The sequence below is a fragment of the Lutjanus erythropterus genome, chromosome 3 (assembly GCF_056507025.1).
Source record: "Lutjanus erythropterus isolate fLutEry1 chromosome 3, fLutEry1.hap2, whole genome shotgun sequence".
NCBI lineage: Eukaryota > Metazoa > Chordata > Actinopteri > Lutjaniformes > Lutjanidae > Lutjanus > Lutjanus erythropterus.
In genome coordinates this window covers 30065372-30091293 of record NC_139319.1, presented here as the reverse complement: position 1 = coordinate 30091293, position 25922 = coordinate 30065372, and the positions used below count along the sequence as shown (strand labels likewise).

The window sequence follows — 25922 nt, the reverse complement described above, 5'->3', positions numbered from 1 at the left end:
GAGCAACAAGATGCTGGAGGAAGTTCACTTAATGGCTTTGTCATTAATAACAAGGATTATCTGAAAATTGCACTTAGTACCTTTAAAGGTAACCTGTTTTTACCTCTAATTATCAAACCACATCAATTCATACATTATACTAGCATGTTGCAATATTTATTTAATGATAACATTATATAAATATAGTTATTATACTGCACACATGTAACATTTCTATACTAGGCCCATCATCAAACTTACTATAACTATAATATAGTAGTATTAATGTTACCTGTAGTTTGTGATTCCACCATGGATCTTTTTTTTTATGTGGCAAGTATATATATTTATAAGTTGATTGAAATGTTTTTGTATCCCCTTCAAGCCACACACGTCACATATACTAATATTTTCATTAGAATAGGATAAAATAAAATAAAAATATAGTAAAATAATATATGCAGTTACATAAATATACATGTATGCACCTACACAGCACAGAAGGTCTATATCTAATAAACTGTATAAGATAAATGCATATTAATATCAGTACTTTCTTATGAACAGTGACGAATCCAGGAAAATACTGTGGATGTTATTTAATAGACCTGTTATAAATAGAAGGTAAACACAGGTGTTACCAATGATACTAATTAAAGTTTTGTTCCATTCAGGTCAAACAGAGTCAGGGTGCAGCTATTGCTCATGCTGGCTCACTAGAAAGGCTCTGCTACACTAAATGGAACGGGACCTCTCCTTAGTATCATTAGCAACAGCTGTGCTCACCCTCCATGTCTTATATCAATATGCCGTGAGAAGGGTTTGCTAAAAACTTTTAACAAAGTCAACATTTCAGTACAAACTTAAACGTCAAGGTGTAAATCGGTGTTTACCTCCTCAGCCAATCAGGCAGAGGCGTCATGTTACCACTCCCCTCCTCCTTGTCCTTGTCCTCCTCCTGCGGTATGACTCTCACACCTCGGTGCTGAGGTCCAGACCGGTGTCTTTTCTGTCTGCGCGTCGTTAAACCATGTAACCCGCCGAGTTCGGGGACATTGAGGTTCCTTGGTGTCACCCGAAAACAAACGAAACGGCAACAAAGCTGCGGTCATGGAGCACAACCGGAGGACAAAACCGATTTAACAGTGCTGAGGAGACGAGTTAAAGGTGAGTAAAGTCGTATTTCTGCAGCAGTAGACTAGTTTACTCTATTTTTTCTACTTCTACCAAACAGTTCTTCATGTTTTATGTCAGGAACTGTCGACTTTTTTTTCCGGACATACTGAAAACAAGTTTTATGATGGAAGTTTTCCTGGAGAGTGAAGGGTTTTGTGTTGTGCGTAGTGCTGACAGTGAAATACCTGAAGGAGAAATGTTCTTGTCGTAGTGGACTGAGACAGACTGTGTTATCCATGATGGCTGTGGAGGGACTGTGTCTTAACATGTAGCAGAAAGTTTTGTTTTCAGTGTGTCAGGGGAGTTTCCAGCTGTGAGCTCTCTGCATGTTGAATGATACACAGTGAAGAAGTCAGTGTTTTCTCCCTGTTATGTGTGGCAAGTATTTATTTATTTATTTAGTGGTGTTTGAACGCCTCTTCCGCTATCAGCCTGCTCCATCACTCGTGTAGAGGCATTACTGATTTGACCCAAATACCTCAAGCATTCACTCATAATGTGAAGCTTCTACACGTGTATGGCAATACTTCACACACATGTCTGACAGCGACTTTAAAGTAGTGGATTTCCATTGAAAATATAACTTCCACGTGGTTATACATCTTCCAAGTCTTATACTGCAGTTGTATATCATTTATGGGGCTGTACAGAAATTATCGTGTTGTGGAGGGGAGCTAAACCTATAAGAATATCCTCTCAGAGCTGGCTGTGTATTGGCAGGAATCTACACCAATATATGAATAAAATCTCAGTTAAAAGTTTTTAATACAATCAGAACAGTGGAGGTGTATAACAACCGCTACCACAAATCTTTGCATGTATCATGATGAGGAGTGTAAATCACATCACAACAATCACTAACTTGTGAACTTCTGAACTCTTCCAGACATTAGTGACACAGACATGGGAATTTCAAAATAAACTCGTATCTTAAAGATGTTAGTATAACATTATTTTCACTTTGCATAATATTGAATCTTTGAACACTGAATTGATATAATAATAATCATGATATCACAATACCACAGTAGTGTCTTTGAAAATCAATACAGTATGAAAAAAATAATAATATCAAAGTACTGAAGTGTATCAAAATATCGACAGTATTTTCCTTTGAGGAGGGATGGGAGGGGTAATATTCTAAAAAATACTCAATGTCTGTCTCAGAGTATATCCCTTTTTCTCCTCATAAATTAATGACTTTAATCTTGAAAATTCATAATTTATTTTCAGAATATAACCCCCACCCCTGTACAATGGCTATAATATATCATTGTACACATTAATGGTTGGAAGTATAAATTGACAAATGTTAAAAAAAACAAAAAAAAACAAAGTTGGCACAGACAGTTGCTCTGCATCTGCTGTTGAACTTAAACATTCAGATATTTTGTCCTAACCCCTGGATTCCAGATAACAAAAATTCCTTTTTGAAATTATAAAATAATGCTAAAAATGCATAAAATATTTTCCCCTGCTCCACAAAAAATTTAGACTAGGCCCTGGTCAACAAAAAGACAAAATACATAGACCTCCCTCAATTCAGCCCTTTCCCCCTCCCCTCAAATAATTTCCGTACAGTCCCTTAATCATTTATTCTGCAGTTGTTTTTCTACTATTAATGCCTTAAGTGATACGAATGTATGAAGGTATGTAGTGGCAACATGTTCCAGCTTCTCCTCGTACCGTACCCTCACCACTCTGAGAGGTGAATTTTTCTCTTTCAGAAACCTGTAAGACTTGTCTGAACCTGAGTGAACTCTACACATATCATACTCCTCAGCAGCTCACTTCTTGTGTAGTCCTCTGTGTTTTTTGGAAAATGAGTGGTTAGCTGATGTTTATCAATATAATGAAGGGGTCAATTTCCTCATTTAAGATTCTGTGGAATCTGTTGGAGGGATTAGCTGCACTGCAAGGTTTTTTGGCACAAAGAGCTGCAGTTACACACTGCTATGGGGAAAAGAATCAGCCGAAAGGTATTTTAATGAAAAAGAACTTGCAGTTTGTCAGTAGTTGATTATGAAGTTGACATTGTTTTTGTCCACACTGGCCATCTGCTTTCTTTCAGGTGCTTTTGTTTTTATCGACCTAGAGAGGCGTTTCTGATTTTTCTGCTAACTCGTGTGCGGATTCTCTGCTTTTAAATTTCAAAGTAAACTCCGGTCAGACCTCTTCTCTCTGCAAGTTCAAGGCAGAACAGAGTTTATGAAAAGTGATGTCATCGTGGCTGGACAAGGAAGCAGCCACTCAAGTTACCGTTGTGAGAATAAACTGTCCCTGTGGGGGATGTTAACACTGAACGCTTTCACAGGAGCCACACTGATGTCTGCTGTTATCCTGCAGCAGGCCGTGAAATTAAACACATTGAATATCAGCTTAATGCATGATTTCAGATCATGATGGTGTCCTGTGTATCTGCATGACAGGTTTATCATACTGTGTCCAGAGCTATATAGACCAACTGGACTATAAAACCCCCTGGATTTGTTTTGTTTTTTTACACTTACACAGATTTAACAAACACTATATAATGAGTTGTGTAATCTATAAGCTTTAGAGGTGCTATCGGAGGCTGTTTTCTTACCTTTGGACAGAGCTAGGCTAACTGTTTCCAATCTTTGTGCTGGGCTAAGCTAACAGCTGCTGGCTATGGGTACACATTTAATGCACCGACATAAGAATGCTATAGATCTTCTTTTACTATTGACAAGAAAGCAAATCAACTACAGTTTCCCAAAACATTGAACTTTTTCTTTTAGACTCTTAGCATTTTTATTACTGTTTGTTTGTTGAGCATATTCACAAGGAAATGTACAATATATAAAAAAAACACCATCTAATTAGCTTTGTTTTAATAAAAGACTAATGGAAATGGCAAAACTCAAAACGATTTCAACCTAAATTTAGTAAAATGTTTTAAGCTGTTTGTTTCCTTTTTCAAAAAAGCATTAGTCCTTTAATTGGGAGATAGAAACACCTTTTCTGAATAAATTCTAACGTAGCGAACCTGTAACTCATATGACTGATCATCTCTATAATACATCCATGATTACTCCACACAGATCTGATGCCACTGTCCCGACTTTACTACATGAAAGAAACAGAAATGTCATGTCTGTTCTGTTTTCTACATATTTTTTCAGTTTTGAGGCGATCTTTTAATCAAGTCATCTTATTGTGCCCTTTTATTCTGCAATGTTATAATGATTTTCTGACTTTAAAACTGGTGCCACCTACTGCTTATCTTGATGAACCAACTCCTAATAATCATGTATTCACATTTTCTTTTGGTGATTTATCCAAAATTCAGTTAAAAAATTGTGGCACATTTGGATGGAAACATTGCCACAGAGAGAACCTGGGAATTTGGGGCCCCTGAGGGTGTGAGGCCCCAGGACAGTTGCTCACTTTGCCTGGTTGGTAATCCAGCCTCGGTTTCAACCATGCTCGGGCCAGAGTCCTTTAAATCCACTTTCCGCAGTATGTTTACTCTTTGCTTGTCTTCCATGTCTCCTCCATGACTCAACATGGTAATTAGAATATTTTCTGTTAGTTTGGAAGTTCCCATCCTATCTGCTCCATCTTCTTTCTTCCCTTTTTTCCTTAAAGTCTGAAGCAGTAGAGACATTCCCCACCTCCTTCCATTGGGGTCGATCCTTGGCTTGATCCAGTGTTCCTGGTACTCATTTAAAGGGGAGTAGCCCGGAGAAAACAGCCCAGGCTTTTCTCGGCTGACCTGTAGTGTGGAAAGTTGTGGTGGGGCGGCGCTGGTGCCTGACACAGTTTCTCACCATGATTTAAGCCAGACAGAGGCACTCTTATTATATGTGAAGCTGGATTTATTTGATGGTGTTTTGAGTGTTTGCATGTTGCTATTGCAGGACTCCTAAAGCTGTGATTAGAGGTTAGGCTGTGGGTCAGTGTGGTGTTTGACTGACAGCAGGTCCATAAACATTTTATGGAAAAAATGAAAGTAATCCTGACCTTCTATCTCTGAGTAAAAAACATGTGAGTTATTAGATTCCTGAATGTTATAAAAAAAAAAAAGCCTCTCCTCTGTAACCAACACAACATGGGCCAGCCAGTTCAGCTGAACTTTCAGGGAACCATTGACCCAAATTCTGCTTTGCAGCCATGCACACACACACGTCCGCACGCACACATGCACACACACACACACACACTCACGAACAAGCATATTTGTGGAGCTGTTGACACTCTTTCATCACCCAAGTTGAAACATTTTTAAGAATTTCTTTGTCTTTTTTAAAGTAAATGGTCAACGGTTTCTATGCCTCCCTTGGTCCTGTGCACACACACACACACACACACACACACACACACACACACACACACACACACACACACACACACACACACACACACACACACATGGGAGTTGTTATCTGCAGTGGGTTTGTGCAGCTGGCTGCTGCCCCCTCCTCATGTTCTGCTGCTCTGACAGCAGCATGGAGCCCGGTTAGACTAACAACACTCTTCACTGGATCTAACAACTGACACATGAAGGAGCACTTCATGTTGTCTTGACAATTTAAACAAATACAGATACATTTTGTTTGGGTAGCAGGCCTGCTTCCCGGACTCAAAATGAGTTTGTGCTCTTTGGATGAGGATACAGGTGGACGCAAAAATTACAGGAAAAATCCACTTACTTTTTAAAAAAAATTAAATGCTTTTATTATTACAGCATGGTCATGTTTGACCTTTATGGTTCAGTGTGTAAGATTTACAATATGGTAGAAAAGGAATATAATATTCATAAGAATGTTCTCATTAGTGTAGGGCTGAAGCTATCAATTTTTTAGTAATCAAGTAATCTGTTGATTATTCTGCCGATTAATCAAGTAATTTGATAAGAAATATTGTGCATTCTGCAATATTTTCTATTACTTTTGCTTTATTTAAGAGCAATGGTAATATACAAAAGATAAAATAAGACAGGTCTCTTACATGAACAGCTGTAAATAGCTGAAGTAGAAGTACTCAGTAAAGTAACTTTACTTTTACGGTAGCACCCTGCTTAGTACTTTTTCCCTGAGTTCTAAGGTAAAGATAAAGTTAGTTATGTCTGCAGAAACCACGAACAGAAGATGTAAGTCACTCTTAGCTGAAACAGAGTGCATGAGAATGCTTTGTTTACATGTTAAAATCACAACATCACAACAAGGACAGGCGCCCTCCGACCCCCTACAGGGGACTGGTTTACCAACATGTCACCTTTTTCTCCTCCTGAGTTTGCAGGTCTGTATTTAGTAATCAAAAAATACCAATAAGAGTAACATTGAGTACCACCACCAGTACAACAAAAGCAATAAAAATTATGATTTTTCAAAAAAAGGAAACGATTACATGCAGCATTTTTACCTGTAATTAGGTAGTGTTACATTGTGATTGGGTTTGATTAGTGATCAATCTGCCCTCTTCCCCTCCCTCAGCTGTTCACTCTGCTCTGAGAGGGTCTGACAGTTTCTCACACAGAAACACAGACTCTTCTGTTTAATGTGAAGTCCTCCTTATACAGTTGTATAATCTTAAAAATGCAGTTGGTTGGTGTCGATGTCATTCACCATCATGTTTGTTTCAACTGTTTTAATGAACTCTGTCGTTAACAACAGTCTCCTCCACACGCAGCTTCTCTGCTGCTGTGAAAACTGAATTGCAGGTGAATTTATATGTCGAAAAAACCCAAAATGATGTGCGGGGTACAGTTGACCGGATTTAAATGAGGCCTCAAAGCACATTTTTTGCCTCAAAGCATTTTAGTAATCAAATTACTCAAGTTACTCAAAGAATCATTACAGTCCTACATTAGTGTATAATTAGAAATGGGACCAATCTGATCTAGTATCAGTATTGAGGCCTGATATTGACACAGGTCACTTATCAGATATTGCACTCACATCACAGATCCATGTTCTGATATAAGTTCCACAACCCAAAATGTTCTCTATTTATAAATACCTCATGGTGCAATATACCAGCACAAAAATGACAATCATCAACACAGGCCACCACGATGCTCTGAACAAACACATTACAAACACTGATAGAAAGGAACATTTTGGAACATAAAATAGCAGACTTAAATTCTCAGCAATACATCCTGGGATATGAGGGCCGTCTCTGCAGAAGATGTGAATGTCACATGACACAGTCCTACAGTGCCCCAAGATGGTTGGGGGGCACCATTACACAAGTTACATTACACAAAGTACGAAAGCTTTCCAGCTAGTGTAAATTGTGAGTGGATGTGCATCAACTGATAAAAAATTTTCACCACTAAACTGAACAGACACATTACAATAATAATAATAATAATAATAATAATAATAATAATAATAATAATAATAATAATAATGAAAAAAGTATTGGTATAGCTTCAGTATCTGCAGATATCCTAATACAGGTATGTGAATTCCACCGAAGGTGACTGAGCCTTTTTCCTTTTTTTGCTGGTTGTGTGGCCACCATAAAATAAAATTTACAGTGTTACAGCAGCAGTGGACAGCAAGTGGATGGCAAAAATATAAAGAAGCATCAATAAAAATATACAAAATGAAATATTAAAAGAGGAAATATTTAAAAAATATGAACAACTTCAACAAAGGAAATATAAAAATAATGATAGTATTTTCCTACAGGAGTTTTTCCCCTGACAAAGTCTTGATGCAGAAATACTTGAGAGGTTGTTGTAAGGTCTGACATGACTCAGGAGCAGATGAACAACGTACAGACTCATAAGGTCTGAACATAGCCAGGAAGTTATGTAATCATGCCTCTTATTGTTAAGGCATTTTAGCTCTGTACAGTCTGTAGCAGAAAGAAGTTTTTTTTAGTTGAAGATATTAAATATTTCTGAGGTAATTCATGCACTAGTGTCCAGCTTGTCCATATAAACAGACCATTTGTCTTTGCAGCATGTGCACACCATTGCAGCATACAAATCAGCTTGTGACACGAGTAATGTAAACTATGATGTGCTGCCAACTGAGGATTGATTGCTTAACTGTCATAACGTGCCATCAACAGAAATTAATTAAAATGATAGATTACATGCTGATACACAGTGCTTGGAAACCAGTTGCATAGTAATAATAGTTTGTGTGTGTGTGTAGTCTGCATGCATGTTGTTATTTATAGGTTGTTATGCCATGGACCTCTAGAGGACCCCATTTTTTTGTTAATTAAAAGTTGATCAAACATTTTCTATGGCTAGATGAGTTATGAACCATTGATACAAAAAAATAAATGAAGGAAGGAATCATTAATCCAGAGACGGTAACATCAAATGATTCTGAAGAAGTGCGTGCTAACACCACACATGTCTGTACTCACTACCATCAAACACTGAAGCTATTCATTAGCTGATATAGGACAGCTAGCATGACACCCACTGGGAGAAAATTAGGATCTCACCATCAGAGTGAGCTTTAAAACAGAAGTACCACAGAGCGTAATGAAGTACTGCTGTCTCGCTTTTTTATTGTTATTATTCAAAACACAATGAAGTCTGTGGGGGGGGGGGGGGGGGTATATTCTCTTCCTGTGGCTGTTTCTCTTTATGAACTGGGGAGTTTATTTATGTAGGTTAACATTATCTGTAAATGTATGCTACTTTAGATTTTAACGTATTGATGTGTGCATATGTGTGTGTTTACCTTATGAACAGTGTGTCTCTGTGCTGCACTGCCAGGGGGCTTATCTGTGGTTCATCCAGGGAGGGATGCAAACTCAGATGTGTCTTTGTTTACTTGCAGCTGAGGCTCACTCACACACACACACACACACACACACACACACACACACACACACACACACACACACACACATACATGCAGAGTTGAGTTTGATTTGTTTCAAAGGGGGTCGAGGGTCTCAGGACATTCCCACAGTTGGCTTTGCCAAGCTGGTGGGAGGCCATCTTGCTTCCTACAACACCCAGCATGCTCTCTGATTCCTCTGTGGCTCAGACGTTTATGCATGTGGAAACATTATTTACCTTTATGTCAGAGTTTTCCTTGGCACTGTGACCAGTTTCAGATCTTTTACAGAGTCAACAGCAGAAGAACTCAGTGTCATCTCTAACTGATTTCCAGGAAATTTCCTCTCAAGAAACTCTTTTCTGAAGTTCATCTTTTAATTTTTTACTCCGTCTCTGAGGCCTTCGATGGCCCTAAAGTGTCCAGCCTCACGGACTCACAGACTTTTGAAGCATGTCCCACTGTCAGATCGCCAAGTCCTTGAGGGCACTCTCACAGACTTTATGAGTCTGTTCTGCACACTTTCTGTAAGTTTGCATTTCTGCAAACTTTTCCTGATGGAATTACCCACAGTTCATAGTGTCGTAATGCTAAAAACCCTGAAGCATTACAAAACTCTAAACAACTACAAATGTATAAGAAGAACATGCAAGTGTATAATGCTGTTTTGGTAATTATTGACGAGGATTAAAAGATTTCAAGACTGAGGCAATTAAATCAGCCAATTAAAACAATACATGGGCATAAAATTAAAATTCTAAAAAAGTATAGTAAAATAGATCAGACAGAGAATTTTAAGGCTTTTCTGAGAGACCTTTTGAGAATTGTTTTAGAAGATGACACTGATAAGTCACAAAGTGCTGTCCCATTCCCAGTTCAACCATTTCAGGCCCTTGCAGCCTCTCACACTCAAACACTACCAGGTGTCATCAGGTACAGTCTGTGAGGGTTCAGGCTTTAGAGTGGACACTGGGATTGGGCCTGTGTTTCTCCCGTTTTGTATCGTCTGTCTGTGGAAATGAAACCATGGTGCCAGACTATCAGTTCTACTCTCAGACAGTCAGGAAATGGTGTAGTCTCTGTACAGGTCACCAGATACTGTATGTAGCAAAGTCAGCATTTCTTTAACTTAAGTGACTTCTTTTGCATCTTGTTTTTTTCATTATTTATTATCATTATCAGTCACTTTTTTTTTTACATCTGACTGTGCAATTATTTAGTCTATAAAATATCAGGAAATATGTGTTTCAGATGTTTCAAATTGCTTGTATTGCTCGACCAACATATTCAAATCACAAAAGCAGCAAATCCTTACAACTGAGGAGCTGAAACTATTGAATTTTTGAGATCATTGCTTGATTAATAACTTTATTAATCCTTAATTAAAATCAAGTAATTGATTAATTGACTTGTCCTTTTATTTTTACTGTTTATTTTTAAGACCTCAAACAAAAGATAATGCCCAATTGAAATAGTATTTTTTTGACCACTTAGAGGCAGTGGAGTGAGATGTAAGCATAATATTTACATCTGTGTTATGTGATACTCAGGAAAGCATGTGGTTGGTGTTTATTCAGTTATACACTAAAAATACACTAATAGTAACCAGTCATAATAAATCCTGTCATTGTGCGACTATTCAGGAGACATTTAGGAGGATTTTTAGTCAAGTGGAGTTCCCTGAGGCTCAGTGTTGGGTATATTATTGTCATTTGTATGTATATGTTATTGGTTTCTAAAGCAATAACATTTAGTTTATTTGCATGGAACAGATCTTATTTTGTGGTAAGAATTTGAAGCAAAGTTTATATAAAGCTCTGAACTTGATTGGGTGGTGATACTCTGTGTGTTTGTCACTATGGGTGACCCCTTTCATATTACATGTTGTCATTTGAGCAATTGTTTAATGAAAATAGTGCATTATGAATTAAAAGGAAGAAATTTCAACTTTCTAGCACACACTTTCTATAGAGAATATGCTGCAGTTGTCCAGACACATGTTGTCCTCCTGTGATGTTGTATGTTGTTTCAGTAAACTAAGTTGGCAGTCGATGTGTCAGGATTTATAGCTGAAGTTAAAGTTTCACAAAAGTAAAACTTATATAGAATGGCATTATCCCCATTCCATATGTACCAAACATGACCCAATCATTTTTTCTAATGTCTGTTTTTAAACATTTACCACAGTAGGAGTTTTACCAATGTTTCCATTTTGCTAAAGGTTGTGTTAAGAAATAGTCTGTTTCACATTAATTTGTCTGTATGTTTGTGTCCTGACTCCTGACTCTTTGCCATATTTGTCTTTTCGTTTCTTTCCTCCCCCTCAGCCTGCGATAGTGAGGGTGATGGCTTCCTTCCTGTGTGAGATGAAAGTGCATGTGGGGACTGACAGACAAATAGAGCATCTCCACAGTTTGCAGGAGCTGTGAACCTCTGCCAGGAAGGGAAGGGCCGGCCTAATAGTTGTAACCTGGCTGGAAAGAAATGGGGGAAGATAGAGAGACATAAAGGAGGAGGAGGAGGAGGAGGAATGGACAAAGACGAATCCTCCACAGACAGAGAAACAGAAATAAAGATGACAAAAGAGAGAGTCGAGATGAAAACAAAAAAAGGCAGACTACTCGTAGAAGAAGTAAAAAGTGTCACATTGTTTAAGTCAGTTAAATACCTCAACACCACAGCCCTAAAACTTTCTGTTACGATGGGTGGAGAAGAAGGGCAGCTGTGCTGGCACTGAGGCTCTCCAAGATGGAAAAATAATTATGTATGTATGAGGACATGGGGAAAATCTAGAAAAAAAAGGAGACTGAAAATGTGAGAGAGGGAGGAAACAGGACAGACAGGTAATGAGAGGACAGCAGTTTAAGCCAAAAATAATCCGAGGATTGGAATGAGATAAAAAGGGATTGAGGCAATTATCAGGGATGAAGGGGCGAGGGAGAGGGGGGCTGAAGAGAGAAGGAGGAGGAAAGTGAAAGGAGAAGGAGAGGTGAATGTGTGGAGAGCAAGAAGAAAGAAGACAGAGAGACAGAAAGTCACGGTGAAAGCATTCCAGCAGACCAGCGCCTCAATAATACTGGCTGCGGCCAAAGCAGGAATTTCCTCTGGTTGCGCCACAGCTGAAGTGTGTTTTTGACCCACAGAGCTTCGGCCCCTGCAAACGCTGTCCCAGAGGTAAACACACACCCAGACATAAGAGATATCCAGTACTGTGGACAGGAAGACAACATGGCCTCCAGCACACCGCCTGAGAACCCCCCCAGCGGCCTCACGGACAGGAGCGGCAGCTTCTTTAAGGTAAGGACTGATGGTTGGGTGAATTTTCAAATCACTTCCTGTGCAGCATATGCTTTTGTCTGGGAACGGCTGACTCAACACGTGTTTACGACAGGAAAAAACTGACAAACCGTGAGTCACTGGTGTTGAACTGCCCCACAAAACCAAAACTCAGTAACTATAGGTCAACCCATTGTGATGTCACCTGTTGGGTTGTGGACTATGGTCTTGAAGCCTTGAGTTTGGCATTAAAGCTGTCACCATTTTGTTTTTTTGTTAAATGGTGCGTTGGGCAGCGCTTGGTTTTTTTGCTCAAGAGCTTTTATCAGCTCTGCCTTTTTTGACAATGGCCATTTTTAGACAAATTGCACGAGTCTGCTACAACAAAGACTCCTTATTCTGCCCTCTATACTTTTTTATACTGAACCAACCAGTGTCGCTCTAATGCTGCCTTACTATGTAAGTTGTAACAGAATACCCGCGTTGTGGAAGCAAAAGAGTTGTGACCTTAAAATGATCAATTTTGACTAACTAACATGTCAGGCCGTTACGTGACACCCACTAAACTAATCCTGGTAAAAAGGATTTTTTTTCCATGTCTTTTTTATTGAGCATTTATAACAAATATATATACACGCTTATACATTCTAGGCTCATTTGTCTCCTTATGTGTTTACAGATTAAAGTCCATGATGGCTCAGCTAAAGAAATAAGCACATAAGCAGTGTTTTACAAAAAAGGAAATAAGAGAAAACGAAGACATTGTACAAAGATAAAAACCAAGCAAATAAAAGGGATTATTTTAGCTGTAAGGAAGACTTCCAGAAATTCTGAGAAAAGCAAACAAAGTAAACTTGTAGCTAGCCAGTTTCCAAATTCCCTCCAAAATATGACATTGTATCCGTTATAAATAATCATGCAAAAATCCTTCACTGTAGTGGAATTTTCCCTCTGATTTTTAAAGACCTACTATTTCCATACAGAATGTAGAAAGACATTTTTTAATGAATTCTCATAAAACAACAGTGTCAAACCCACAGTGTGGTCTAATCTATTAGGTGACTTTGTAATACGTCAGGAAGCCAACTGTGGTGAGAAATAAGTGAGTAGGTTAGTGGTGGTGCTCCCTCACCTTCCCTCAGCGCTCATGAGAACCTGCCCATGCTGGCTGTACTGGTCTGTCAAGAGTGGCCTGATTGTGATCTTTGCCTTTGACTCCAGAGATATTCACATGATTTAGTGTGGTTATGCGAGCTGGATGTCACGTTTAAATGTACATAATGTAGATTAATTTGTGGGTCATAACACCTTCAGTTTTCCCTCAATATTTCAGTAGTTAATCTCTGCCCATGTCATGACTCTGGTACTGGAGCTTTTATCAGCTGTTGTTCAGTTAAATAAACATTATTCATATAAATGAATGTCTCTGATTATACTGTAGAGCACCTCTAAATTACAAAAATGACAATCACTGAGCTCTGTGTCTCTCAGGAACTTTTCTCTCTGCATTCATAAGATAATTTGAAGGATTTATGCACTCGGGGACTATCTTACCCTGTCGAGTTTTTATCCTTGCCCCAAATTCTCACATTATTAATTCTGACTGAGCACTTTTCTTCATATTTTAGGAGATGTAATGGAGTATTGATTGATAAGGCATAAAAGTGGAATTGTGTTTCAACAGTTTTCCTTCATTTTCTGCCATATATTGAAGGAGTGCTTGAAGTGAAGAATGGCAGCTGCACTTGTTGGCAGCCTGACAAACACACTCACAGGAGGAATAAAACTCTCTCCTTCTTACTCTGTGTGTGTTTGTGTGTGTCAGTATTTCAGTGTCTCTCTGCCCCCTTGCTCTCATTCTTTTTCATCTCTGGCCTTCTCTGTTTTTGTTTCTTTTGTTTCCTTTCTCTTCCATTATTACTGTGCACATACACACATGCTGTCTTCCCTGTTGCTCAACATCCATTGTTCACACATTGAAATCACACTTAACACAGCACTTTGTTTCATGCAGTCTCAGATGTCAGATGTTTTATTAAATCATTTTCACCTTATTTCTGGAAAACGCTCTATTTCTGGGGAAATGATGACCAAAATCTGTTCCCACTCTGCTGCTGCTGTCTGAATCAGCAATGAATTATCATTCACATCCAGCCAGTCAAATAACGCACACACACCGTGGACTGTTTCTGTGTCCTTCACAGTGTGTGAGCCCTGGCTACTGTGGCCCTGTGGGGCAGCCTAGTGATAATACAATTGCATACTAACCTACTAGTCATACCAAGTATGACATCAAATTGAATATGTGGTGCACTCCAAATGCATAGTTTGTGGATTCTGTGCACACGAGAAATGCCCCGCTGTATGTGATGCAGTCATGCTTCCAAATAAAAAACGTTTTCGGTTTGTGAAATGTCCCGAGCACAGCCAAAAAATGAAAAAAGATAAGAATATCCAGGCAGAGAGCAGAGTCTGTGCTGAGTCATGTGCCCTAACCAGATTCGTCTGCTGGGTCATAAGTGATGATTGAAAAGGATTATGTAATATGAGTCTATACATAGTTTTTAGGGGTGTCACGATTCTCCAAATCCTCGATTCGATTCGATTCTCGATTTTTTTTCTTTTTCTTATATTACAGAGGCCTATGCCATTTTTAGACTAGTCTGAACAGTTGAACATAAAAAAAATAAGTAGTTTGGACTTTTTTGTCCCCTGAGAATAAATTTGTCATTTTTACATTCTTCTTTCAAGTTTTTTTTCTTTAAGAAAGATATGTTGTTATCTTTATCTGGAGAGAGAGATGCTCTTTGAGTTATCAAAATATTAACTATTTACATATTTATGGCCAGACAAGACAACTGTTATTTTTGATTTGTCATTATTGACGTAGTGTGCTGTGACGGTGATGTAACTCAGTTGCTCCTGAGGTGCAGCCATCTGTTGTTAAGGCAACTAATTCTGCATTGCTCAGACCCCCAAAACTTTTTCTTTAACGTCTTCATACATGGAGGGCAACACTTTTGTTGTAAGATGCGACCTGCTGGGCATACTGTAGCGTGGCTCAAGTACATTAATTAAATGTTTAAATCCAGCGTTTTCCACCACCGAATAAGGCTGCAGGTCTGCTGCTATAAATAGCCCTATAGCGTTAGTTATAACTTTTGTGCGAGCTGAGGTCTGTGGAAGTTTTATTGCAAATGAGGATGGAATAGTTGGCTGGACCAGTGATGGTGTTTTCCCAGTTGTCAAATCTACATCTTTGTGATGCCGGCGAATGTGTCCTGCCATGTTTGTAGTGTTTCCCGTGGACAGGTATGGTACACGCACATAGCATATCTTACACACTGTACTGTTCTTGTCGACAGCGTTCGCATTGTCGACATAACTCACTCTACTCTAAAACACTTCCCTGACGTCAGCAACTTGTGTTGTGGATGCCGTTACATTTACTGAGCTCTTATTTTTGCACAACTTATGTTGCATTTTGAGACATGAACATCCTTAAACAAGCAGCCTACTCTTTGTTTTCTGTCCATCTCTCCTTCATGACTAACCTGGATTACATGGGCACAAAGAAGTAGAAGATATATTGTGGTACATATAATGACAGCACATTCATGGAGCAGCTACCACCCTGTTCATCGTAAGCTCTGGTAAAGAGCTCCCATTTTACTGTGTAAAATTGTTATTCTTCCATAAAGATTTGTCAATTGAGTGACTAAAATTAGTGATGCATGCAGTGTCTCAGTAGAAGTATATATCATGCACCTTGCTGCATTTGCTTAGTTCATTTAGCATCTTGCAGATGAATAAAGTAAACCAACTGTCAAAGCTAAAAAATACAAAGTTAGACCAATGAGTTAAGAAACAAACAGTGCAAGTTGTCTCGCTTTTAATTTCCTCTGCAGTTTTTTCCATCTCCACTGACCCTGTGAAAGCGCTCTCAGCATGTGTCTGTGTGTCAAAACCAAACACATAGTTTCCCGTTGACTCCATCCATGGCTTTAACAGCAGCCCATGCAGAGAATCACTTACCTCTACACACACACACACACACACACACACACACACACACACACACACACACACACACACACACACACATACACGCAGTTTTGCACCCATCTGTTGCACAGAGGGAATGAAATCAATAAAGAGTGGAAATGAACCAGATGATTTAAGTTCATAAAAGATAAAAGTGAAACATTGACTTTTGTTGCTGAGCTTTCCTGAATGTCAGTCAGTTTCCTCAGTCATCAGTGTGAAATAAGTCCTGCATGGGCGCCACCATTAAGAGCTCTACAAGGCGCTCTGCCCGGAGTTCACTCACTCAGCGGCTCTCATGTTCACTGACCTTCATTTCATAGCTCAGGAATTTCCCATGTCTCCTCCTCTGGCCTTGCTCCCCATTTTCATTCATATAATTCACTGCCTATCCCTTAACAGAAACTGTTAACTATCTTTTTGTTTTGTTTTGTTTTTCATGGCCGGGTTGATAGCGTTTCTTTTGTGCCCAGGAAACTGATGTGTCAATCTCTTGTCCATATTGTTTGAGGTCAGGTTTTCCGTATGAAATGAGTTCTGACTCTTTGTTCAGTTAATGAAAGCGTGTACCACATCCACATCCTGCTGCAGTCTTCATCGGGGCTGCAACTGATGATTATTTCCATTGTTGATTAATCTGGTAATTCTTTTTTTTTCTTGCTTAATCAATTAGTTGTTTAGTACATAAAATGTCAGAAAACAATGAAAAATGTCGATCAGTTTTTCCCAAAGCTGAAGATGACGTCCTCAAATGTCTTGCTTTGTCCACAACCCAAAAATACTCAGTTTACTGTCATAGAGGGGTGAAGATACAAAATATATACACATTTAAAAAGCTGGAATCAGAGAATTTTGACCTTTTATTATACTCTGATTAATTGATTATCATAATAACTGGTGATTAATTTAATTGATTAATCACTGCAGCTAGAACATGATTTGTGGGTTTATATAACATGTATGTAAGAATGTTTGGCTTTGCGTTCCATTAAATGTCCTGATTTCCATGGGCCCATTTGGCCTTATTGGCTACAAAAAAGTAGATGAGAAGTTTGGAGATTAATTCAAATTGTAGGCCTACTCAGTAGTGATTCATGATTTTAAAAGTAGTGAAGTAGATTGCATTGCATAATGCACATTTAAATAAGAATCAGATTACAGACTGGAAAGAAATACTCAAAAAGTACAAATACCCACCCCAAAAACTTTATGGTAACATCTGTATTTTTTTTTTTACTTCCAACACTGGATTTCCCTAATTTTTCTTTGATTGCAATTTCTGTTCATGAAAAAAAAATTGTAGACTCTTGCTTATTTCCTTGAATTATTGTTTTATTAACAACATAGAACAATGAGAACAATAATACATACAAATGGCAAAAACAATCATGTTGAACACTGTAATAATTGCAGGTCTGCAGGTTCAGCTTTTCTGCGCTGCTTCTTATATTGCAGATCTGTCCGACCGTGAGATGCTTCTACAGTTTCTCATAGAAAAGCAGGTACGCTGTTCGCTGCCGATATTGACAAACAGATTCACCGGTGGTCTCACTGATGTCGTTGTCGTTGTATGTGAGCCAACGATCTTTCACGTCACCTGGTTTCTGCTGTCGGTAAGAACCGTCACAGATGTAATGGCCTGAGAGCAGAGGACACATTTGTCAGTGGTACATCTGAAGAGGTGGTTGATTCTTAAATGCTGAAACTTTTTTTCAGCATGTGTGGCTGCCAAATGCAACCAAACACTTACCAGAGTGAGCTGTGGAGCCCAGATGGCTGATGATGCTCACTAGAGAATAACGAGCCTGGAAGAGAAAACAATTTGCTTGACTGCAGGTACTGTATATCTGACAGCAACCAGTTACACCAGATATATGTAAGTTCTCTCTTAAGTTTGAGTGTAAAGTCCATACTAAACGATGAGAAGATTCTTCATATTATCCCACCTGTCTAAATGATGCGCCATGATAACGTCTATTTTACAGAGGACTGTAGACCTACTAAGGGCTAGGTCTAAAGTTTAAAAACCCAGCACAGACGCTTCATCGCAGCGCTCTGCAGTGCCCTACCAGCACCTTTCTGCCAGAAAAAAACATTATGTGTACGAGAGCCCTTAGACAGTAAAGGTCACCTTTTCTTTTCTGAACATCATTCTTACCTGTTCAGTGATGCCGAGTTCAGGATTCACCACCAGATCCCTCGACAGAACGATGGGTCTGTTCACCTTTTTCAGGTTGAAGGAGGAGGTGAATCTGAATCTTTGCAGCTGGAGGATCAACACACTGATGACAGTGAAGAGGTAGAAGAGGAAGAGATGGAGAGAAGAGGGTAAGATCGCAAGTTTACAGAATAAGACAGACGACTGTTTAGCCTGACACCTGACTGCACTGTGATGGATGATATTACTCACTTTGGCAGAGTCAAGAACGAGTGCTGATGTGAAGACTCCTCAGCACCACGCTCACACCGATACTCCAAACTGCTCTCCTGCAGCGTTGAACAGGAGCAAGAAGCAGGTGTTAGTTTAAATCTTCTCATGGATGATATGAACATACAAATACAAGATACAAATTCACAACATTTGGTGGCTGTGAGGATGGAGCACTGGGTTTGAAATCACTTACTTTCAGGTAGTCCTGTAGAGACTTGCTCACTGAACCTCCAGGCATCAGGTCCAGGAACAGGTTCATGTTGTCTTCCTGCCTTATGGACTGCATACCACATCTGCACAGTAAAGGGACAATTCAACTTAAATGACGTCTGCAACATGGGAAATCTCTACAACCTGACTATAAAACTGTCTGTGGCTGTGTATTCATACCCCTTGCGGGTCCTGGTGCTCAACATCTGGAAGGCGATGTGAGCATTGACAGGGCAGGTGTAACTGAGGCCCATTTTGACTGCTGCTGTATGCAGATCGATGAACAGAGACCTCAGCATGTCCAGCATGCAGCTGAGGAAGTCATGGGCACTTTTTTCTTTTTGCTCTGGTATTGAGAGAAATAAGTAGTGTTTTTTTTAATCTAGTGTTGTACTGAAGTTTAAAATTCTGATATGACAACTTTAGCGACTTGTAAATTGAAAAGGGTGCTAACTTTTTGACTGTCGTTGTCAAACTCTGAGTTAAACTCAGCGATAGTCTTTTAAAAGGCAGCCAGGACATTTTTTTCAGGACATTTTGCCTTGTTGTCGGAGAAACGGCAGACAGCGATGTCCACAAACTCTCTGGAAAGAGCAAAAGCCAAGAGGAAAGAGCGGAGGACATTTTTAGTTTATGTTGCTTCATGTTGACCTGCAAAGTTAGCAGAGAAACCAAAGAGTGATCTGTTTGAGTGTGTGTGGAGGTGCTGTACCTTAGAAACTGAGAGCTGGGGTGAGAAGTCCACACCTTCTGCTGGCTGTAGATCTCCTGAATGAAAGGAGTCAGTGTCAGGAGGCCTTGTAGGGTGGAGTTCATGTAGCAAGTCTGTGCCAGGTTGGACAACCTTAAACACAAAAAGAGAGAGAGACATATACAGACTGGGCTCTTTTTCTTCGTCATGTGCATGTTTCAGCTGTATCTCAGGAGGGAAAAATTACAAATCCAAACCTGGAATAACTGTATATACAAATATAAAGACAACATATGAGCTGAAAAAAGTGGCTTGCTCCCTCCGGGTCGGAGGAGAGTCCCTGCCTCAAGTGGGGGAGTTCAAGTATCTTGCGGTCTTGTTTACGAGTGAGGGGAGGATGGAACGCGAGATTGACAGACGAGTTGGTGCGGCGGCAGCAGTAATGCAATCATTGCGCCAGTCTGTCATGGGAAAGAAGGAGCTGAGCCGAAAGGCGAAGCTCTTGATTTTCCGGTCAATCTACGTTCCTACCCTCACCTATGGTCATGAACTTTGGGTCATGACCAAAAGAACAAGATCTCGGATACAAGTGGCTGAAATTAGTTTCCTCCGCAGGGTGGCGGGGCGCTCCCTTAGAGATAGGTTGAGGAGCTCTGTCACCCGGGAGGAGCTCAGAGTAGAGCCACTGCTCCTCCACGTCGAGAGGAGTCCGCTGAGGTGGCTTGGGCATCTTTATCGGATGCCTCCTGGGCGCCTCCCTGGGGAGGTGTTCCGGGCATGCCCACTGGGAGGAGGCCCCGGGGAAGACACAGGACACGCTGGAGTGACTATGTCACTCGGCTGGCCTGGGAACGCCTTGGGGTCCCACCGGAACACCTGGAGGAAGTGTCCAGGGAGAGGGAAGTCTGGGTGTCCCTGCTCAGACTGCTGCCCCCGCGACCCGGCCCCGGATAAGCGGAAGACAATGGATGGATGGATGGAGGTTTGGTTTTCTGTTGGGATCCCCATCACCCATTACCAAGTCAGCAACTACTCTTCCTGAGGTCAATATGTGAAACATTTTAAAAATTTCAAGGCAAAAGGAGACAAAATAACAAGAAAAACTGCAATAATATCACTAATAATATATAACAAGACATAACACATTAGACAATAACTAGAAATAATATATTAATTATTTAAAAAAATATTACCCGAATAAGAGCTAACAAGCCATACTTTGTATAAAATTAGACAAAAACTAGAAATGATATATTTTATAAGACACTAATTACCCCCCAATAAGGTCTAATTAGGGTCTAAAAGTGGAGAAATAACACACTTTAATTCACAGTACAGTTCTGTAGTAATGTGTCCCTAATTACCTATAATAAAATCTATAAAATCTTATAAACTCTTAACAGTAATTAATAAATATAGAGTGGTTTCCATAGCCTGATGGGGTCGGTCTGCAGGGTGAAGCTGTGATTGTTTCTATTGAATAAAAAATAATATTTCTATTTTTTGTCTGAAGTTGTGATTGTATCAAAATAGACAAAAACTAGAAACATTTGTTTTATTAAAAAGTAATCACAGTATGGCTTGTTATGTCTGATTAGGGTAATGTTATGTTTGTTTACATAAAATATATGATTTCTAGTTTTTGTCTAATTTCATACAAATACAAAAATACAAACTATGGAGTAGCATGTCTTTTACTGTCTAATAAAGAATATATTATTACTAGTTTTTGTTCAATCTGACACAAATGAAGTCTTATTAGTGTACTGTAAATATAAGAACAGTATTTGTTAAATGTGTTAATCTCTGATAGAAATCATTCCATATCTAGAAATATATTTAGACAGTTATGTGTATCTGTAATGCCTAACAAATCAAACAAAATATCATATGTGTAAGTATAAAATAAATAGATAATGAGAATAAAATTATGAGGCATTATCTTATCTCTTCTGTGAGCTGGTGCTCCGCTCGTCTCCAGGCTCCACGTCAACCTGACATTTTTTCTGTTTAAAACATATAAAACATTATATGAGTAAATATGACAGACACATAATTAGCTACTTCTCAGAAGAATAGTGACACAAAACATGAAGAATATCAAAATTCAGTGCCAGTCCTCTCAGTGCACAGTAACACTAACAGTTCAGCTTTCAGAAAATCAGGTACATACCTTTTTTTGTCTGCACAGGCAGGAAAACATCCTTGCAGCGATAATTCACTCAATACTCAATACTTATTACTCCAATACTCACTACTTACTACTCAGTACTCACTACTCCAATACTCAGAACTCAATACTCAGTGTTCAATGCTCAAAACTCTCTGATACTCTCCAAATGTGAGCATCAGCTCAGGGTGATGATGGTAAATTGTTTAGAATGTGACCCACTGTGACATCATGGAGTCTTATGATGTCATTGATGGAATTGTAATAAATTAGAATCATTGCAGCCACTAAGAATTTTAAAAAATAACATATTCTAACAGACAGATTACAAAATGTGATATTTAGGGAAACTACTGTAAATCAGATTCATAAATTTGCTACAGCAGATTTTAGATGTTTTTGATGTTCCAAAAACCACCATCACCATCATCATGATGGTGACTCAGCTACTAGTTTAGCTGTATGTTAAATCATAATATCATGTGTAGATACAGTCTAACAGTCTCTAAAGCATTTGGTTTTTGCAGAAGGAAGATCTTGTTTCTCTCCATCATAAGTTGACGAACCGTATTTCAATGAACGTACACCTGGTCGACTGACCTACTTTGATATTCCACATCCCATTTCAGCACATTAAATCCTTGTATCTTATGGGAGAAGGAATTATCTCACCCAGTGATATAAAGCTCTGAAATGACAATTTTGACAAGTATTAGTTAGCATGAAACAGGTGCAAAGAATATTGCATTTAAAACCAAGAGTATAAACATCTTGACTTCTACTTTTGAAGTGCACTTTAATCTTCCAGCACCAGTCATTTACAGGCTCAGATTGTTATTGTTAGTGTGACATAATGGAAAGGATAACAACAGTGACAGACCTCATTTTAAAGAGTAAGATACATTTTGTTTAACAAGAAACAGCTGTTTAATTGTTCTCATCATCCTCACGAGAATCCTTCTGTATCATCGTCAGCAAACTTTAAAAACTTAAGAGAAACTAAATAAAACTCATCAAAAACACCTTGGTTCCTCTCACTGTCCCAACAAGCATCAACTCCGGTTTGTGTCAAAAGAGATCCTTGGAGCCTGGAGCATGCAGGTGACAGCAGCTGCAACCTCGGGAGAAAAGCTCCACAGGTCTGCTGATTTTTATAACTGAACTATAAGAGGGTGCACACTTTTAATTTCTCTAACTGTGCGAAAGTCTGATATTTTTATATCACAAATGATGAGGAGAGGCCTTTAAAACAAGAGGCTAACTGGTAAAACAGTCTCTGTAGGCTCATGATAGATTATGTATTTGCTTTGGCTTTTTAAGCACATTTTGCCTCAGAATTCAAAGTATGTCTATGAAGTTTTGTGATGTAGAAAACCTAAATAAAAAATTGACGAGTCAGAACGGTTGATTTTTTCTGCTGTCATAGGGAAGTGAGTGGTTTGGTCCCAGCTGTGGAATGCAAAACCATCCATCTTTGCATTTATGCATTTACCATTTCTTAACCTCAGGTGTGCATGAACTACAGGTTGTATGAACTTCTTTTAAAATACAAAAATATGGAATTATCTGTTGTCTTATCAGTATCCCTAAAATAAACTGATTCTATTGTGTTCATTTACCACTTGTAAGTTAAGTTATTATAAAAACTTCGAACTTCGAACGAAGTTACTCTATTAACATAAGGTGAATGAAGTTCATGAGTAGCCTACGTTTGCTGACTTACTGGACCACACTGTCTTAAACAACTAAATGCTGCTTGTCAGAGAAGTGCACAGTAATTTGATTAAACACAAGTTAATTTAGGATCATGGAGCATGTTAGCACAAAGGTACAAACTTGACTATCCAAAGATAGGTAATAAAGCAAGCCCAGGTTTTTGGGCCCTTATGGCTAGGTTATAACAGTGCTTTTGTAGCTTTAGTTTTGCCTGTTTTGTAATCCATCCTTATATGCATCTTGCCTCTGTCCCTCAGTTGACTCACAGAAATCGGACAGCTTGAATTTCAGTTTCTACATCAGAATCAGGATCAGCTTTATAAGCAAAGTATGTTCACATACGCAAGAAGAGTCAGATTTTAAGCTGTGTAGCAGCTAAGAACAAGGACAATGAAGCTGAACAGAGGTAAAGAGCAGACAGGACTGTTATCTACAGAAGTGATAAAATATGATGATGTGATAAAATAGGTATATAAATATATATTCAACAAAAGTATAGATGCAGCACTTTTGTTTTTGCTCCCATTTTTTGTGAGTTGAAATAAAAATCTTAAGACTTCTGTGCACACAGAAAGTTTATTTCTCTCAATTTTTTTTCAGAAGTTTGTTTGTTAGTTAATCAGCATTTTTATGCCACACCTGTCAGGTGGATGGATTTCGAAATGCTCACTGTTAACACTAACACAATTTTAACAAATTTGTGAAAAGAATTTTAGAGAAATAAACCTCTTACTTCAACTCATAAAAATGGGACCAAAAACAAATCACCAATGACCAATAATAAAACAACAATAAAAAGTTTTAAATGGTACATATTTGCACTTTGTAACCCAAAAACTCATCTCTGTCAACAGCTTGTAGGATCCCTCTGAAAGGACAGAACTTTTCAAATGTTTCCCTCTGTGGGATCCAACCATAGAGTATCAGTACTAATTTAGGAGTTTAAACTGACACTGGCAGTTTGTGGCATCTGATTTTAGGGTTCTCACTGCTTTTGACAGGAAAAATGTCACTCTGCTGTGTGAGAGTGCTGGCTGCTGTTCCTCCAGCGCTGCTCAGTTGTTGAGACTCTTAATAGCTCTCTTTGTCTTCACTTGCGTTCAAATTGAACATCCCTGGTCTGTGTCTGGACTGCACAGAGTTCACTGGAGCTAACTTGTCGACTCATGTTGTAAAATAGAGTCTTGAGCTGACACAAAGCCAGAGGGAGTCTGAGGCTCTGGCTCCACTTAGTCCTGTGAGGGGGGAATTAAAGAGAGGCCTGTGGTGGCTGTGGTTTGGCCTGGAGCCCAGCTGGTGGAGGAAAGTTTGGAAGAGGATGCCTCCTACTGGCTGAAATGTATAACTGAAGCGTAAGCGTCATTAAAAGTAATACTTGTGTATGATTCTTTGTGTTTGGACAACATGGGTGGAGTTGACCACATCAGAGCAGCTCAGATAATATGACAGAGATGTTCCATGTATAGTTTATACTGACATGCTTTTCCTTGATTGCCTCAGATTTCTGGTCTTTATTATGGTGTGCTCTCTGGCCAGATGCAACAATATAATGCCGTTTGACCCAGATCTTCAGTGTAAAACCTCCAAATTTCAACATCTGCTCAGACATGTTTGAGGAGGCTCTGAATCCCTGAGAGGGCTCTAAAATGTGGAATGAGGGATAAAAAAAAGGTGAAAAAACAAAACAATATGAAAACAATTGGTTGGCGTTTTTATTCAGCTGAGCAATAATTCAACTCTATTCTCTGCTTTTTGGGAGGGAGTAAAGCTAAAAAAAACACAAAACAATCGAATTTTAGCTTTGTTGTCGGTGAACTTAGGTAGGTAACTTCTTTAATGTGCTTATCAAAAGAGACTGCACTCTGCTTCTTTCTGCTTCAGTCAAACATGATGCTCATATTTTTAGATTCAGGGTGACTTACACTTCCCAAGGATATCATTGCCTCGGAATGAACGTCTAGAAAATCACCTTCAAATCACAGAAAAATTACACCTCTTGTAACTCCAGAACTTGCCCGAGATTCGTCATCGTTTTTAATCAGTATCAAATTAATCCAATGATATTTTTCTGTACATCCAATGATACAATGCACATAGGAACAGTTTCATGTTGGAACTATTTTCTTTCTACCAAACAACACCTGCCAATTGTATCAACGCACCAGTTTGCTCAGTAATGCTAATATTACAGCTCAGCTGAGGAGGTTGCCACTAGTGTTTATGTCCTGCGTTGTCGTGAGCACAAGTCTCCCATCCATGGGTAGATGCACGCTTGAGAAAGAAAGTAGGTCCTACATGAAACTGCTCACAACAAGGACTGTGGATTATCTTGAGCAACCGGGTCATGATTTCTGGAAAGAGATGCTGGTGTTTTTCAAATGTATTTTTTTGGCACTTTGAGAATCATTAGACAAGTGCCATTTAGTCCCACGTCTTTATGTGTGT

At 39.0% G+C, this 25922-nt stretch overlaps 2 protein-coding genes across 2 annotated transcripts in view; one reads left to right on the top strand and one right to left on the bottom strand.

Moving 5' to 3' along the window:
- The first annotated feature begins 939 nt into the window (after nt 1-939).
- The window catches only part of LOC146330248 (ras and Rab interactor 2-like), a 47420-nt gene continuing 22437 nt past the window's right edge, over nt 940-25922 (top strand). Inside the window, exons 1-2 of the mRNA XM_084715771.1 lie at nt 940-1146; nt 12083-12236. Coding sequence (XP_084571897.1) covers nt 12168-12236 — 69 coding nt within the window. The 5' untranslated portion in view covers nt 940-1146; nt 12083-12167. The remainder of the gene's footprint in view (nt 1147-12082; nt 12237-25922) is intronic.
- On the bottom strand, nt 17643-19380 carry LOC146330249 (ubiquitin hydrolase B-like). Its single transcript, XM_084715770.1, has 6 exons — nt 19081-19380; nt 18884-18983; nt 18670-18746; nt 18418-18541; nt 18010-18064; nt 17643-17898 (listed from the first exon to the last, which is right to left on the bottom strand). Exons 1-6 carry the CDS (start codon nt 19206-19208, stop codon nt 17738-17740), a joined length of 645 nt encoding a protein of 214 aa, XP_084571896.1. The 5' UTR covers nt 19209-19380; the 3' UTR covers nt 17643-17737.